The sequence below is a fragment of the Drosophila teissieri genome, chromosome 2R (assembly GCF_016746235.2).
Source record: "Drosophila teissieri strain GT53w chromosome 2R, Prin_Dtei_1.1, whole genome shotgun sequence".
Taxonomy (NCBI): Eukaryota; Metazoa; Arthropoda; class Insecta; order Diptera; family Drosophilidae; genus Drosophila; species Drosophila teissieri.
The window spans coordinates 6,327,206-6,343,614 of NC_053030.1; the positions used below are offsets into that span (position 1 = coordinate 6,327,206).

At 39.2% G+C, this 16,409-nt stretch overlaps 2 protein-coding genes across 6 annotated transcripts in view; both read right to left on the reverse strand.

Moving 5' to 3' along the window:
• Positions 1 to 16,409, reverse strand: part of LOC122614985 (fasciclin-3) — a 72,337-nt gene that overhangs the window by 11,977 nt on the left and 43,951 nt on the right. The window lies entirely within an intron of this gene.
• On the reverse strand, positions 1,113 to 2,459 carry LOC122614986 (trypsin-3). 2 transcript variants are annotated; one of them, XM_043789808.1, is made up of 4 exons: positions 2,193 to 2,459; positions 1,858 to 2,131; positions 1,475 to 1,803; positions 1,113 to 1,401 (listed from the first exon to the last, which is right to left on the reverse strand). In XM_043789808.1, exons 1-4 carry the CDS (start codon positions 2,417 to 2,419, stop codon positions 1,377 to 1,379), a joined length of 855 nt encoding a protein of 284 aa, XP_043645743.1. In that variant the 5' UTR covers positions 2,420 to 2,459; the 3' UTR covers positions 1,113 to 1,376. The 2 variants fall into 2 exon arrangements, with proteins under 2 accessions (XP_043645743.1, XP_043645742.1); XM_043789807.1 differs by having other exon boundaries at positions 1,113 to 1,803.

A 16,409-nucleotide genomic window follows, 5' to 3' on the forward strand; every position in this document is an offset into this window, starting at 1 on the left:
TGTGGCCATAGAAATCACTTCACTTCACTTTTCCCCTCTATAAATTGTACAAATAGATTTAATTTAATGCCCTCACTCTTCCCAATAAAAATCAACTTCGGTCTGTGAGTCCATATCGATGCTTCGTCTCCCTGTTGTGGCTTTTGTTTCCTATTTTTCGGCCACGTTAGCGTCTTTTGCTTGGAACGTGATTTTTACTTGAATTTTGTGTTCGGGTACTTTGGTTTTTCAACTACAGTTTTAGTTGGGTGTTTTCGAAGCTTTTCCTGCGTACAGTGGAATGAATAAAGAATACCATTTTACAATATGATATTTATCACTTTGTTTTAATTGGTTTACTTCACCTATAACATGTGGAATTCCTTTAAAATGTATATTCTTTACTAAAACACTATATCAGTTCACAAGCACAATATTCGATTTTTAAAAAAATATTAGGCTTTCTTTCATTTGATGGTTCAACTATTAACACCCCTAATAAATGTTTTTTGTTAATTAATACACCTTCGTGTGTCTTTCCTTTATCCCACTGCTGAGTTCAACATCAAGTTTCAAAGAGAGTGAGAAAGGCAAATCGGGCACACAAGTCTGGGATGGTGGCTACCACAAATTGGTATGCAATTTCAGCAGTATAAAAGGAAAATCAAATGCTGTATGCAAGAGTACGTATATATTTGGGTGTGCAATCTGTGAGCTTATCAACCAGACCATTATATATCGCTTGGCTGGTAATTTTCAATTTATCAGCATCGATTTATCAGCTTTTGTGATACCCAGCTACCTGCATTCGGGCAATTGCAGAGCAACAAAAAATATAATTATTACCGATTTATGGCTGGCTTTCCATCCGACCACTGACAGCGAGTCTTGAACTCAAAGTCAATGGGAGGTAAGCAACGAGAGTTCAGCGCAGACATGTTATTGTTAACTTCTGGCTTTTCCTTTTTTCGGCCAATATTATCGCGTGTGTGTGCAATTTCTTGTTACCTTAACGGGTCGGTTTTTTCCGGCGTTTCGTGGCTATTAATAATGATTGGTTGTTACATCAAATTGCCGTGTCGCGGCCTTTTACTTTTTTCTTGACCAATTTTCTATTTATTATTGGGATTATTTATGGCCTTTATCAATCATGTTTTATGTACAAATTTATTAAGTTTTTCGGCAGTTTTCCTTGCTTCTTGACTAATGCAAAAGTGTAAAAGCGTTGAGCACCAACTGGAAATAAGGTTGTTGGAGTTGAAAGGAAAGTCAGAGCGGTTTATTTGGGGGAAAGTGAACGTGCCACACGTGGCACACAGGTGCAATACAGGTGAAAGTTTCCTAGGGTTTTCCCCAATTTTCCATGCATTGCAGGGGCCGGTCAATTTTTCCTTCCTCTAAAGAGAGTTATATTTCCCTGTCCTGATTCAGATAATGTAGGAATAAATGGAAAACGTCGTTAATCAATAAAATGATGTATAAATGAAGGGAAAACCTCGCATCGATAAATGGGCTTGACTCCACTCCCCCCGATATCATTTTTGACACCCAGCTGTTGTAGAACGACACGTCACTGAAGAACACCGGATCTGGACTGGAGCAATTAATGGATCCCAGAGCTATCCCATACAGCTGACCATCGCAGAATAGTGGACCACCGAAATCTGTGGTACATAGCTGATGATCCATGGACTTTACACATATGAGGTCCTCGTTTTCTGGTCTAGCATCCATCAGACTCTTCTTCACCTTCAGACAATCGTCGAATGGCCGCAGTTCGACATTCACAAGCAGCATGCTATGAAATGATCCAAATCTTTGCCTCTAAGGGATAGGGTTTTGTGGCATTATCGTTTTGAGTATTTGAAAAGTACCCACTCGTACGCCGAAGTTTCCGCCAATGGTCTTGCAATCATTTCCCACCTCCAGCGAGGAGTTGCCAAGCGAAACTGGAGCCAAGTGATGGCCGTCCAATTTCACATACCTCTTCAGCTTAATTATAGCTATATCATTGTGCTGGTTCCTATGGTAGTACGGGTGGATAAGCATATCTTGAACATCTACAACAAATTCCTCTGACTCTGGGGTCCTAAAAAGGGCCGCGCACAGTGCCACCACAATTCGTTTAGGGCTCATCATCACTCCCTTTTTACTAATTAAAGATGCTAAAATTGGCAATGAATTTGGTAAATAGATATGTATGATGTACCCACTCCGTAATGCAGTGTGCTGAGGTAAGCACATGGCGATTGGTAAGGATAACTCCGGTGCAGAAGTGATTATCTCCAGGAGAGTGGATATATTTACGAGTCCGCAAGGATACCAGATACGAACTCAGATGACTATAGGTTGGCTCGCGATAATGGTTTATATTACCCGTGGTAATATTGCTAGGCAAGACCAAAGGAATTTTCAGCAGCAACCAGTATGCAAGCAGCATTTTTAGATGTAAAAGTGACAGGCAGGTCAGGGCTTCAACGTTAAGAAACATATCCAAGATTTCTACCTAAATAATAATATTGCCTAATAACAAGAGTGAACGCTGTTGTCGACTTTCTCAACTATCGGATCCCCTTTAGTGGAAGTGCGAACGAGAAAGTTTAACAGTCATTTTGGCTTATCGATATAAATTGGTAGGACAAATAATAAAATGAATAAATTCAAGTATGTAATATTAATTATTTGGTTTTTTTTTTTTTTTTTTTTTTTTTTTTTTTTTTTTTTTTTTTTTTTTTTTTTTTTTTTTTTTTTTTTTTTTTTTTTTTTTTTTTTTTTTTATTTTATTTGGAGTGGTTTTGGAAATTACATTACAAATCATATCCATAAAATATTTGGACTTCAAGTCGCTTTGACATTCAAGCACTGAACTTGTTGCATATATGTTTGAAGCAATAAATCATTATGCTGTTATATTTTATTTAACTTTCAAGTCATCAGCACACCAATTGCATTATTCATGCTCCAGTTTAATATCCCCTTTACAACGCAAACATTCCACATTTGTTTTCGCAATTATAGACGTTCGGCCATTTAAACGCTACAGATTTATCTGAGCCGTGCCGCAGAGCCACAGAGACAACAAAGTAAGACAACTGCCCCAGCAGACATCCACATCTGTCAGTTAATTAATGTGGAGGAGACAATGAGGTCTGTGGTCCTCTACCATTTGCATCTTGCGTTTGGCACTCCACTTTTCGATGAGCTTGTGAGCGTCTTATTGTAATTATGGGACAATGAAGTTAAGTGGCGTTGGCAGGACAGGGAGTACTGCTTGCATATTCGAGCGTCCCCTGAATACCAATTGCTTATTAGAGTCAAAGAAATATTATCATAATTAATGCCCCGAACAGAAGTGCAACACGGACTGAAGAAGTTTGTCCAGCTCTCTAGCTGGAAATTTGTGCTAAGTCCAGGATTATTGTACAATATATTCTACACGTACGATTAGGTCGACAAAGAGAAAGGAGTGCTAAACTTGGCACTAGCCATGTGATAAATATTGCGGTCTATATTTCTCATAAATTCAACAATACTAGTTCAAAATTGCAGTTAGCAATTTATATTATTCCCCATCGTTGTGCAACATGTTACCGGCCAAATTAATATGCGGTCGCCTGCTTGTGCAACTCGCTTTCTGGCCTTAACCCTTTAAGAAGCTTATACAAATTGTGACGATGACAGCGTCTGCCAAACTGGAGAAGTCTGAAATAACATATTCCAGACCAGACGAAGGCTGCCTAATTTAATGCAGAAAAACGCACACGCAAGCAACAGACGTGGCTGGAAGCTTGGGACTAAGATGAGAATGTTGTATTACCCAGTACCATTCACAAAGTTCTTGATTTATTTGAACTTATAATGGCACTGCCCACTGACCCATCGCTGCTCTTTAAAACCTGAAGAAAATCTGTTTTAAACAAATATTTTACTAGAATTATACTTTCGAATTTAAGTTACGGTTTTTCCAAATAGCAATCTCAACTGTTCTTGGTCAAAGCGAACCAGAAGTCGGGCACTCCCTGCAGACACCCCCTAGAACATTATGTTAGCCCAAACAGACGCCCCAAGGGGAAGCAGCCATCAAACCTTCCAGAGAACGAGGCAAACAGCAGGATCCGCAGCCAAGCGGAGTATAAATTAACATAATTTTCATATACACGCGCCAAAAGTTGCAACCACACCTCAACCTAGCCGAAGGAAAAAAGTGCTGGGTGATACGGAAAACGAAGGAAGGAGAACCTTGAGAGACATATGAATTGCTTAACTTTAGGACAAAATATCATAGAAATTGTGTGAGTGCTTGTGGGGGATGGGAAAATGACAGTGTCCCACCCAAATGACAGTTATTAATATATATGCTAAAAAAACTGTCTCGCAATTGTTGCTGCCTACTTTTTTAGGGATAAAGGCTGGAAGGACGCCAAGTGTCGCCGGCGATTTGCGAGACATTTATCAAACCACAGAGAAACAGAGAAATTATGCAGACAGACTGAAATTTCGCTCAGCCAAATCAGAAACAACACCGACATCAGCACCCGGGCCAAAGGTAGATAAAGTCAACGAAGTTCTATATATACGTATATACGAGTATATATATATGAATGGAGGCCAGACGTCGCCGGTGCTCATAAAAAGTGTCTGCGAGTGGGTTTTAATTGTTTTTCCTTTTTCGCCGACATTTTCACAGGATGTTAAGGCATGGCGACCTGTCTCGGCAACAAAATAAATTGATCTGTGGTTTTGGCCTTATAATTTATGAGCCTTTCTTAGGGGCAGAAAGAGAGTAAAATGCTGAATGCGAAATTTGACAAATGGCTGGAAATCAGAGAATGCCAGCCCTCGCTCCCAAAAAATAGCTCTGGAATAGCTCTTCTTGTAAATGTTAACGAAACTGACATTAATTTTATGTTACTGGCAAGCGAAATCAATTAATTATTCCTGTTGTCAATTGTGTTGTGTCGTGAAGGAATACGCATATAGGTGGAGGGAGGATATTGATTTCCATTGGTGTTGACATATCCTTAGGGGAGTGCCAGACTATTATGGCTGTTTGTTAATGGGGCTTGTTTAATGTTGGGGAATTTAAAGACCATTCGGTAAAGCAACTATGGAGAAGTAATGCAAGTTTATTAGTAAACCAATACGAATAAGTCAAAATAAATGTAAATAAATAGTTATCGAAAATGTATTTCAAAATAAGGCATTATTGATAAGTGTGATTAAATAAAAGCCATTATTATGTTTCAACTTGGCTTTGTTAAAATACACAGAAAATTATTGACAATTTTTGATTGACTAGATTGTAATTAACCCTCTGGAATTTACACTCAGTACAAAAACCGCGTGTTATTTAAACACTTTTTTCAAATCCATCAATCTGCGTTAAAACATTGTGCGACCTTTCCCGCCCAACGCCTGATTGCCCACACAATTAACGGGGTCAAATTAAATGCGACAGTTTTGTGTTAAGTTCGACCTTTTCTTCGCGCCGTGGAATTCCATATGCGCGCCCAGTTAAATTGCATAATTAATATGCAAAACTAATTTGTATGCTAAATATGTTATTATTTATATTCGCAATTTCTTTTCATTCATTTGCGCAAAAGCACATAAAAGAAATTGCTTGCTCATGAGTAACAGCTTGACAGTTATGTTTTAACGGTTGGCTGGGCCATGTGTGTCTTTGAACCCACTTTCAGCTTAAAGTTTTCAGAGTTGAAGTGTTTCTGCTTTCTGTTTGATTTTCGCACTGATCTGCGATAGAGTATGACTCATTCTGTGTGAGCTGACCCAAAATTGTCGAAATAGAATTTTTTGCACGTTTGAAATGCTTTGCTAATTAAAGCATAAAATAATATGCTGACAAAAGCAGAATGCTGAATTTCCAGCTAAAATAAACTTTGTCTGAACTTTGGCAAGATCAACTTTTTGCCCTGCCTTCTGTTTACCTTTCGTCTTTAATTTAATTGCCCTGTGTGCATTTGTGTTTGCCCACTTGAAGAGACTTTGAAAACAGTTTGGCAACTAAGCGCTTTTCACAAAATACAAAATCAACAACACCAGCTGAATGCAACATTCGTCGGCGTCCATGACTCGCTTTTCATTCACATGCAAATGTGCCAGCGCTAAGTGGGAAACATGTTTTCCCAGACCAACAAAATCGAGCTCCAAGGCTGAGAGTTGTCCAAGTTGCACTGCCAATGCAGTCGGCGCTGGAAGACGTGGCTTGTCTTCATCCAAGGCTAGCCACTGTGGCTTCTATGTATTTGTATGACACGCCACCTCACTAACGATACACCTGCCTTTAATTTTCACAATCGTGTTATTTTCGGCCCGGGAAATCATTTATTAAATCCATTTTTTATCTGCGCCGACCGTATAAATTTTAAATGACAGACGCGCAGAAAATGTCATCTTCTGGTAATTAAAGTTTATTAATAATATTTCCATATTAACTGTGAAAATATTGTAATAAAAAATAGCATATATTTTTAATGCGGCGCCAATTTGTTATTAATGCGCTTTGACAGACTGGCTGGACCAGCGGTATGATTTTTTTGCCACAGGCATTCATATTTCATAAGCTGTGTTGACATTATCTAACCAAATAAAACTCCCATACACACATTCCACAGCGTTTGGAAAATGAACTAAAGCTTTTGTTTCTGAAACGATTTTGTTTTGCATCATAGTGTTTATATTAATTTAACAATATAAATAATTGAGTCGTAATGAAATATTTTGACCAAGCCAAGATTCGGCTCCACTTTCTACCGAAGTTCCGAAATAATTTATCACAAGAATATTCAGGGAGGTGGAACCTTTCGTTAGAGCGGTAATTAAAATGCTATCTTCCTGCCGTTTGCTTTTCTCCTGGGGGGTCACTCATTCGCCAAAAGACTGAGGTGGCGACAAATGTGAAGGATGCCCAGGGGCCAACAGGGGGTTAAAGTGTGATGCCTTGAGCAGGGGTTAAGTTTTGCCTCGCTGCGCCCATTTAACCTTTGGGTTTTTTGTGTGTGGCCACAGGCAAACATAATTGAAGTCATAAATAACGAATTATGTTGTGAAAGTTGAGCCGGGGATATCAACAGCAACAACAGCAGCAACAGCAGCAACAGCAGCCAAAGCAAAAGCCTGAGCAGAATGAGGCAAGGTTTGTTTAGTTAACTTTTTCTCCTACAGCTTCAGTTTCACACTGTTTGCATAATTATGACAGGGCCCGGGAAACGTCTGCAGAGGTGGGAGTTTAAGTTGTCCGAGTTGCTGGCTAATTATGCAAACCCAGCGCAAGCCAAAGATTTATTATGATGGAATAACTTTTTAATGCACGAGGGTTGGCGGAGGGATAGGCACACAGGATTTGCCAGGTAGCTCTCTAATTAAAAGCTTCGCCGTTTTAATAAATTGTATGATTTTGCTTGACATGGCTCAAGGCCATTTGCCAACTGCATACACAAGCCCTTCCTGTTTTAGTTGGACGGCCAGCAGTTGAGAGGTAACTAGCAGGGGAATAAAGTTTATTTTTTTAACACCGCCTGCGAGGCAGTGTTTTTAATTAATGACGTTGATGCTTCCTCCGCTCGCAGCCCATTGAATGCCAATAAAAGTGCATTAAATTGCAATTATGCTGTTGCTTTCGCTGACAGCACCGGCGAGTATTAAACATTGGGCATTGAGCATTCAACAGCCTGATAAATGGCTGTGAGTATTTCGTCAGGAGGCTTACAGTGCGTATGCCTGTTGTTTGCACTTACAAAACCTTTTCGCTCGCTTCCTTTTCTGTTTACCACTTTTTTTTAATTAAAGCAAAGTCAACTTGCAGCTTTCTGGGGTAGTGGCAACCACAAAGTGCAAAAGTGCATTAAAAATGCATTTTAATATTGGCTGCACGAGTTGTTCATGCGGTTATTATGCTATCTTTGAATGTGTAAATATTACTTCACATGCGACGCCCAGCTGAAGGCCGTTCCTTTAAATGCATTGAAAAATATAAAAAGAGGACGTCAACATTGAAGGTTTTCTTTTTTTAATTTCTGAGAAAAATGAATAATTTAAATATGTATTAAGGATTCAACCAGCGGTTTAGTAAGCCAAAAGTGGCTTTCATTGAAGCATCCGAAAACACTGCATTTTTGATCAGACAAAAAATGACTGTTCCGGCACTTTTACAAATTCCTTTTTACTTAAACTTGCCCCAGATTCTGCCATTTAATATTCAACTCGTCTGTGCAGACATTTAGAAGATAATTAATTGCAGGACATTTGTTGATGTTCGCTCTGCCAAAAACTTGTTGTCATGTCTTCCAGCCCGTTTCCGCTTCCGATTGCGATTCCCAGAACTTACTGCAGATTTCCATTGCCAGCACGGCGAACACGTTTGCGATGGGAAAATGAAAAGCTGCTGGCAGTTGTGAAGCAATCCGAATTAAATACATATTTCAACCGAATACAAGGGATTGCTGGCAACTCATACCTGGCAGAACCCGCAGATTCCCGGTCCCGAAACTGCTCCATAGTCCTGCTCATTTACGTTGATTTCGAGCGGAAAACGTTTGTCGCCAAATTTCATTTCAGCTCGCTTCAATTCGATTCGATTGACATTAATTAATGATTGTTTCGAGTCGCCTTCGCTTACAGCTAGAGCATTGATTTACGTTGTCATCGATTCCCCTGGTCGCCTTATTATTATGCTGGCACAGCAACAATCCTCCGACCGCCGACCAGCAGAATGGCGAAGTCTACATCCCATCTCAATCGACGACGAGAATTTCCAGGACGGGTGTTAATGATGATGAGCTATCCCTGTCCATGTCGGTGAGGCACTCAAAAAAAATCTACGCCATTTAGCTATTGAATTAAGTCGGGATAGGTTCCAAGAATCCTCATCCTTATATCCTATTCCTACTCTTATTACAATTATTACACTTGAACATAAATCTTATTTTATAAACATTTATGATTCATTTGCATTATTTTTTGAAGTGCACACGGGCACTGTTCTCGACTCCCCATCCTTGCAAATCGCAATTCTGGTGTGGCTTCGTGCCAAGTTTCAGTAATTATTGCCGAAACCAGTTTGGACTTTGCAAACCAGACTGGCAAGCAATATTTAATTATGGTTGCTGCTCGGACTTGAGGTCGGGACTATGGAAACGCTTCCGATTCGGGTTTTTGTGGCTTGTCCTTTCGATTCAGAGTGGGTGTCTGCCAGTTTATCAATCAAATGGCAATTTGGTGATTAGCATTTAACTGTAGCTACTTCCATTAGCCAAGGCATCAGACAATTGAAAAGTCAGCACTTGCAATTCGACTAAAAGCCTGCGAACTATTAATCTACTAATAGCCAGGGACCTTCGAAGCCATTAAAAATGGAAAGCAGGTCAGCCGTGATTTTTATACAGAGTTTATCGCTTCGATTAGCTAATCGTATCGGATCGGAAACAAACAATGTGCTGGTATATTGTTTGCATATTTCATGACCTTTGACAACAATCAACTACGAGTGCAAAATCGGAAAATCCCCGAAAGGGAAATCCAAACCTCTATGTGGGGAATGGGAAAAAGCTTTCAGCTATCACCGAGCAAATCCTTGTGGATTTTCCACGACTTTACTGACTTGCATTTCTATGCAGGGCAGGACTTTTCTCAAAAGGGAAATGGAGCCGTAATAAATGTCAGTTCGTCCTGGGGAATACTCCAACTTTATTGCGGTTGAGGTGAGGGTAAGTCTTGTCGGATAATGCGATACCTTATTCAAGAACTTATGCAAAAGACTCTGCAACAACCAAGGATAAATAGATTATTTTGATCAGTTGAAGGACATGTAGATTTAAAAGTTAAGATGTCATGCCGAAACTTGTAACTTTTTTCCAGATAAAAAGTCTTTCAAATTATATATTTTTAATTAACAAAACCCAGCTAAGCCAATGCCACTTCACACTGAGTTTCGTTGTTCCTGCATGTTTCTCCATATTATTTCTTCGGGTGCATAGAAATGCTTTAGAGAATTTGCATAATTTTAAATTAAACACTACACAAAAAATGGAGTTTTCATTAAACAATTGCAGCGCAGGGCATTTGATTTTTAAATGAAGACAGCCAGCTGCGCACACAAGTGTTCAGGGGTGTGTCGATGCCATTTTAAGGGGGTTCACGAATAGGGGATTCCAAAGGCCAGAGGCAGGGGGTAGTTCACCCTAATTATGTCAGAGTGTGTAAAGTCAGGCGGCAGAAATTCGAGCGCTCCGAATTATGTCATCAGGGAAAAGCGGAAAACGAACGAAACAAAGAAGGATGGGAAATCCATTCACTCAGCCTTTTGTGATTAGCTTGGTCATTTGGAAATTGAGACGTCAAGAGGGCCTCAGGGTTTCTTGTCCGGATTAGATCGGGGGTTTTCGGGCTACTTACGGGTTGGATTTAACAGCCACAACAATGGCAGGGAAAAGTTTTCCTCTTCTCGTTACCTGAGGCCAAATAGCAGGAAAAGTGTCAGCGTAGTGGGACGTATACAAAAAATAGGGGAAAATGCAAACAGGTGCTGTCTGCATGCAACTTTGAAACAATCTGCCTTCTTTGCCACTCTGCGCTGTGAAAATTGCATTTTAGCTAATGTGTGTCTGAGCCAGCATTGTGCTCAGTTTCAGTTTCATTTAAATTTCCACAATGACAGTTAATGACTTTAAATGGTTAAATGGCAGTAGCACAAAGTATCAAAATTTGAACATATGCGCGGCGTCCTCTTTTGTTATTCGTTGAAAATTTGAAAATTTGATTAAAGCCTTGGACTGATTAGTAGGCTTCATTAGAATAAGCTCACAATAGAGAGAAAATGAACTCAAGTGTTAATGAGATTAGTAACATAAATACGGACTATTGTGCATTTGGCTTACTACTATATATTATATTATTATGCTCGAAGTATGCAAAATATGTGTGTGAGTCATTACTGGGCGATTAATTACGAAACTAAAATTAATCAGGAACATGAAGTTATGTGACCAATAAGAAAGGAAGTGGGAAAAATACTTCAAGTCAATATATATTTATATAAGAATATACATTTAGAACACAACTTTTTGTTTGCGATTTTTAGATAGTAATAAGTGGTTTGTCTTATTTTTTGTTGTTTTTTTTATTATCTATGATGAAGCATATGCCATACATTTTTCATTTGATTTTGACAGTCTCTTTTTATCTATGAGGATACTGATATTAGTGCTCATGGACATGAATGAGGTCATATGCCAACAATTTGATCATTGCAGTGATGCATCATAATACTGGGCGATTAATTACGAATACGAATAATGGAATGGGAAAATATTCAGTCAATATATTATATAAGAATATACATTAGACACACTTGTTGCATTTTAGATATAATTTTTTTATTTTTTTTTTTTTTATCTAAATCTATGGAACTGAAAGCAATCATTGCGCATACCATGTCTCTTCATTTGATATTTTGGAACCAGGCCCCCTCCTGCTCCTTTTACCTCTCCATGGGCAGCGATAAGCCCTCGAGTGACCTCTAAGTGACCTCATAAGGCCGAACCACCCTGCCAATTGAGCTGTCAATTATCGCCTGGAACAACCCAATTTCGATTCATTGAACAGTGAATGCAAAAAATAACAATAATAGCAGTCACGCTGAGTTTGCTAATCCCTCCTAACGAGAGGATCAGAGGGTAGAAAATCTCCACTTGCAAACTCGCCGAGGAAGAGGATTATACTAGAAACTGCTACCTGAATTCGAAAAGTGGCCTAAAAAAACATCGCATTCGTTTCGAGATCATTGTCTGGGGTTTTTCGGTAGATCAGCAGCTCCCATGAATGAAATGCGCAGAGCACCACAATGGGACATATGTAACTGCCAGTTTGGAAAGCATTGTGCAATACGCATGATAAATGTCCGATTTCGGGAGTGCGAGGAATAATTCCGGCTAATGGCCATTGTTATATGCAGGCTACTGTGCGTACTTTCATTTGTCTATTTGAAATGCGGATTTAGAATGTGCCATGAGTCCCTCCTTCCGCTTCCTGTGCCACATAGAGTCCTCACTCTCTCCCTCTCTCTCGCGCGTGCTTGATTTATTATTAAATCCGTACATGGTTATTAGTTTTTCTTTTCCTTCTGGCAGAGGTAATAATTTTCCGAATTCTGTGTATGAATTTTTGTATGCACCCCTGTGGTCTTTTTAAGACTAGGAAATAAAAAGGAACCCCCGGTTCTCAACGCCATTTCCGCGCTAAATGTGATTTATATACATTTGATTGTATATATTTGTTACTGCCTCCTGGCTACCCTTAACATCCTTCCTATCCCTGCTGATTTTCCCCCTTTCGGGTGCTTTGCGCTAATGAATTCAAATGTGTGCGTAATTGAGTTATTAAAATTTCAGTGAACAGGCCATGGGACCCTTTTGGCTGGCATTCGGAAAAAGTACGTACGCGCACACGCATTTAGGGAATTTCCATTCGGAAATACTTTAGAGGCGCTGATGTGAGGATTTCGCTAGATTTGCAATGCAAAAAGTTATATTTTAATGTATGACCAGATGTAATGAAAATTATTTTCTTCCGCGTGGCTAAGTAAAGCATCCAATGGGAGCGATAGAGAAACATAAAAATATATTTTCTGGTTGTAGATTTACTGCAGAAAACACTGTTCAATACTATTCCATTAACTATTCAATTTGGCTGCTGTTGGAAAATCTCCACCGTTGGAAATTTCTCTGCGTCGAAATAAGTACAATTTCATTGCAATCAAATTATAAAGAATTGCATTTAATTTGCAATTTGGTCGGATTCAAACCCATTGTCGCAACAATCATTCACCTTTTTCCCTCTAGCTGCCCCATTGAATATTTTGCAGCCAATAATTCCTCTTAAATACGGTAGCTTAAATTATTTATCAGCTGATGAGCTTTACGGGAAAAAAGTAGCACCCAAAGTGTACAAAAACCAAACCGAACTAGCCGAAAGTGAAAAATGTTTCGTTAGCTCCACAAATATGTGAAAATGACTTTTCATTTTTTCACCACCCACATTTCCGCGTTTGAGTGTGTTTGGGGTAAATGGTTGCAGTTTTTTCTTTTATCACTCCCGTTGTTGTGCATCAATTGGCGCCACAAATTTTTTACTGTTTTTCCCCTGGATTTTCCCTTCTTCTTTTTTGCCAATTTTATGGGCCCTTTAAAGAGCGCCATGGGAATTATCGGGGGTTCGAGATCCAGTCAGATTATTCAGTGTGTGAACGAGGGCAGGCAAGCAAATATTAACCTCTTTTTCGCACACATGCACAACATGTATTATTTAGCCTCATTCCACAGGAGCTGCAAATATTATATTTGGGAATTGAGCGGGGTAAATCTATATAATAATTTGGCGTGCTCTTGATTTTCACGGCACTTCTAATTCTCAAGTGCAAAATAAAAAGGGGTTGCCGCCGGCGTAAAGTAAAACCCATAATTTGGCTTAATAGTTTTTGCAATTACCCAAAGGGTTCCGGAAAATAACCCTCTCCGTGTTTGGCCGGAAGTTCTGCTGGAGAGGCGTAGAACTGGAGTGGCTGAACAGGATGAGGAAGTGAAGGAAGTGGCAGTGGAAACAGCCTGTTTATGCGTGAAATTCGTCTGGCGACTGGCGTCAGGACATTTGTCAAACAAAGTCCACAAAGGGGAGTAACTGGGAAGGGTACGGTCTCATCGAGCCCCTGTCAATTATGAATTTATTATGGAACGCGATTGCTTCTGTCTACGATTTCTGGGTAATTACAAAGAACATTTTTTGCCTTTTACTGAATGGAAATGTCAGCCAACAGCTGGCCAAATAAAATTATTAAAAGGTAAATCAGGTAAAGAGATAACTTTCATAAAGAAAAATAAAATGCTCCGATTAATTCAGAAGGAAGAACGTTTTAAATTTCTTTAATATTTATAATGACCTCTTTGCATCCGCACAAGTAAAAATCAAAGCAATCAATCACATTTGCTTTTGCAAACTCCTTTTGATATAGGCTTTCATAGAGTCTCCAGTTCCATTTTCAAAGCTACTTTTTTTCACTTCACAACTACCTTTTAGTCACACAGTTTTTCTGCTGGCTAACACACTTCTCCTCTGCTCTAGTCACACTTTCATTTTGCGCAGAAACCGAGTAATAGCACTCATTTTTAGGGAGCGTTTATCTTGTTCATTGATTTTCTTTCCACACGAAACACCCTTTAAACTGGTGCTTTTCTCCAGCCTTTACTCTGGTTTATTGTAAACTGTTTCAAGAGGCTCTCCAATGCCTCGATTTCCCTCTGTTTTTCTTAGCCCCCTCCACACTTCAGTTTATGTAGATTTAAAGTGGCAAATTGTATTTGCATTTTAACTTTTCTGTATGAAGGAGCACAAACCACAAGAGGGCCTTTGTGCATGTGTGTGTGTATTCTGAGGTCACGATGGCTTCAAAGGGTTAAGATGGGGCACTTACTGATTGCCTATTAATTGAGCAAATTCATTATGGCCCTTCTTCGAAATTTATTCGTGGCCCTTTGAAGGGTTTTTATTGTTTGATTTGCAGTATTGTGCTGAAGAATCTGGTTTGAGGTTTAATTGAAATGTGATATTACCTGTAAAGAAACAAAGGAAATAACTAAATTAGTATTACGTCTCATATTAGCGAAAATATTCACTAAACTGATAACAAACAAAGAAATAGCCAGCCAAAAAAAAAGGGCTAGACATCGGCTGAAATAGAAGGATACATTCCAAAACCCCTCCTAGCCACATATGTGCACAAAAACACACCGATGGGTCATACATCTCGGCTTATTACTCTAATTACTGTGGGGCCAGAATATTTTCGCACACCCCCTCCTGCCGACGAAAACTTTTGCGGCTTAGGGAGGTATAGAGATACAGCTACCGTATCTCCTCGCTTTTTCGGTCTTGTTTTGGGTTAATGGCTTTCAGGGGAATCGCGTGCAGTAATACAATTTCATGGAGTTACGGCAACAGAGAAAAGAGATCTCCTGGCTGGTGCATAAATAGTCTCGTAAATAGTCAAAAAATTTTTTATGATTTTAGTTTTATTTCATTGTAAAAGAAACTAAATAAAATAAGGGGAATGTGCGACAGTTTTGGGGATTTTTGCTGTACGTATGCAATGCTAACGCCATTGCGGAATTTTTATTGCCCTTCCGTCGCCAAACCGAGCACACCTTATATATACAAAGCTTTAAAGTGCCATCATGAAATATTTCATATGCAAAAAGACACAAAAAATTAAAAAAGTAAAGCAGAACTGTATCTGAAACAACGGGGGAACTGGAAACTGGGAATGCCAACAATGCCACAAGCCGTGGCCCAAATGGAGCGCCACAGTCAACTTCTGATGCCTGTATTTCGCGATGATTTTCATTACAAATTACGTTTATTTGCAGTGGAAGCCAACGACTGGGAAAACCAAGACCCCAAAAAATGTTCACAAAACATGAGAGAATTTTTCACGTATTTATTTATCACATCCAAATTAATGAAGTCGCATTTTTCACCTGTCCTCGGGACTTTTGCTAAATTTCTCTCCCTCACAGATGAGTCTTTCAATTTGTGGCGTTTAATACATTCAAAGCAATTCGCATAGTTTGATTGCCAACCAAAGCGAATAGAATTTTAGATAGCTGTTAACAAGATGTGAACCAGGGGGTTAAGTGAGTGCAAACGGGTTAATCCGGAGGTGGCATTTTGTGACTCGTGGTGCATTAGTTTTCGATTGAGTTGTTTAGCAAGAGCACGAAAAATTGAACGACAAATTTAAGTGAGCTCTTAACCACACAATGTGATGTATAGGAATTTGCCTTGCCCGCCAATCTGTTAAGCTCTGAGTGACATTATTTGGTGAATCTATTTGGACTATTTTTTTTGTTTGGCATGATTAAAAGGTTGTGCATCTGCTTTTATTAAAGTCATGACGTATCCCTTTAATTTTAATAAAACAATAAAGTGTACAAAAGTAAAAATCGTTTGTACTAGACTATCATCGATATATAAGCCATTCGTTATCCTTAGCACAAGCTTATGCTTTTCTAACCCACATCAATGCCATTTTGAGCCACACACCCCAGCTAAGCCACCATTTTTGAAATCCACAAAGTAAAGCTGGGTTTTTTTGTCCCTGATTCACCTTTTTGCGGAAAATGGTGTGGTGCAACCAATAAATTTCCATTTTATGTTTGTGTGTCGGGGCGCGTCGAATAAATCAAAAATGGTCGCCGCCCCGCCGTGTGAGAGAGATGTGTGACCTATGACCTCAATGCAAATGGAACGCAAAAATATGCCAAGAATTTACCCGAAACAAGCTGTACCATGAACAATTTTAGAGATATGTACATACATATGTATATTTTATCCCCCTTTTTTGAAAACGACGACCATCACAA

Coding starts and splice junctions, on each gene's coding strand:
- LOC122614986 (XM_043789807.1), bottom strand. CDS start 2,419: ATGCTGCTTGCATACTGGTTGCTGCTGAAAATTCCTTTGGTCTTGCCT. Junction 2,132..2,192: donor TCAGCACACTGCATTACGGA/GTGGGTACATCA, acceptor ATCTTTAATTAG/TAAAAAGGGAGTGATGATGA. Junction 1,804..1,857: donor GCGGAAACTTCGGCGTACGA/GTGGGTACTTTT, acceptor CCTATCCCTTAG/AGGCAAAGATTTGGATCATT.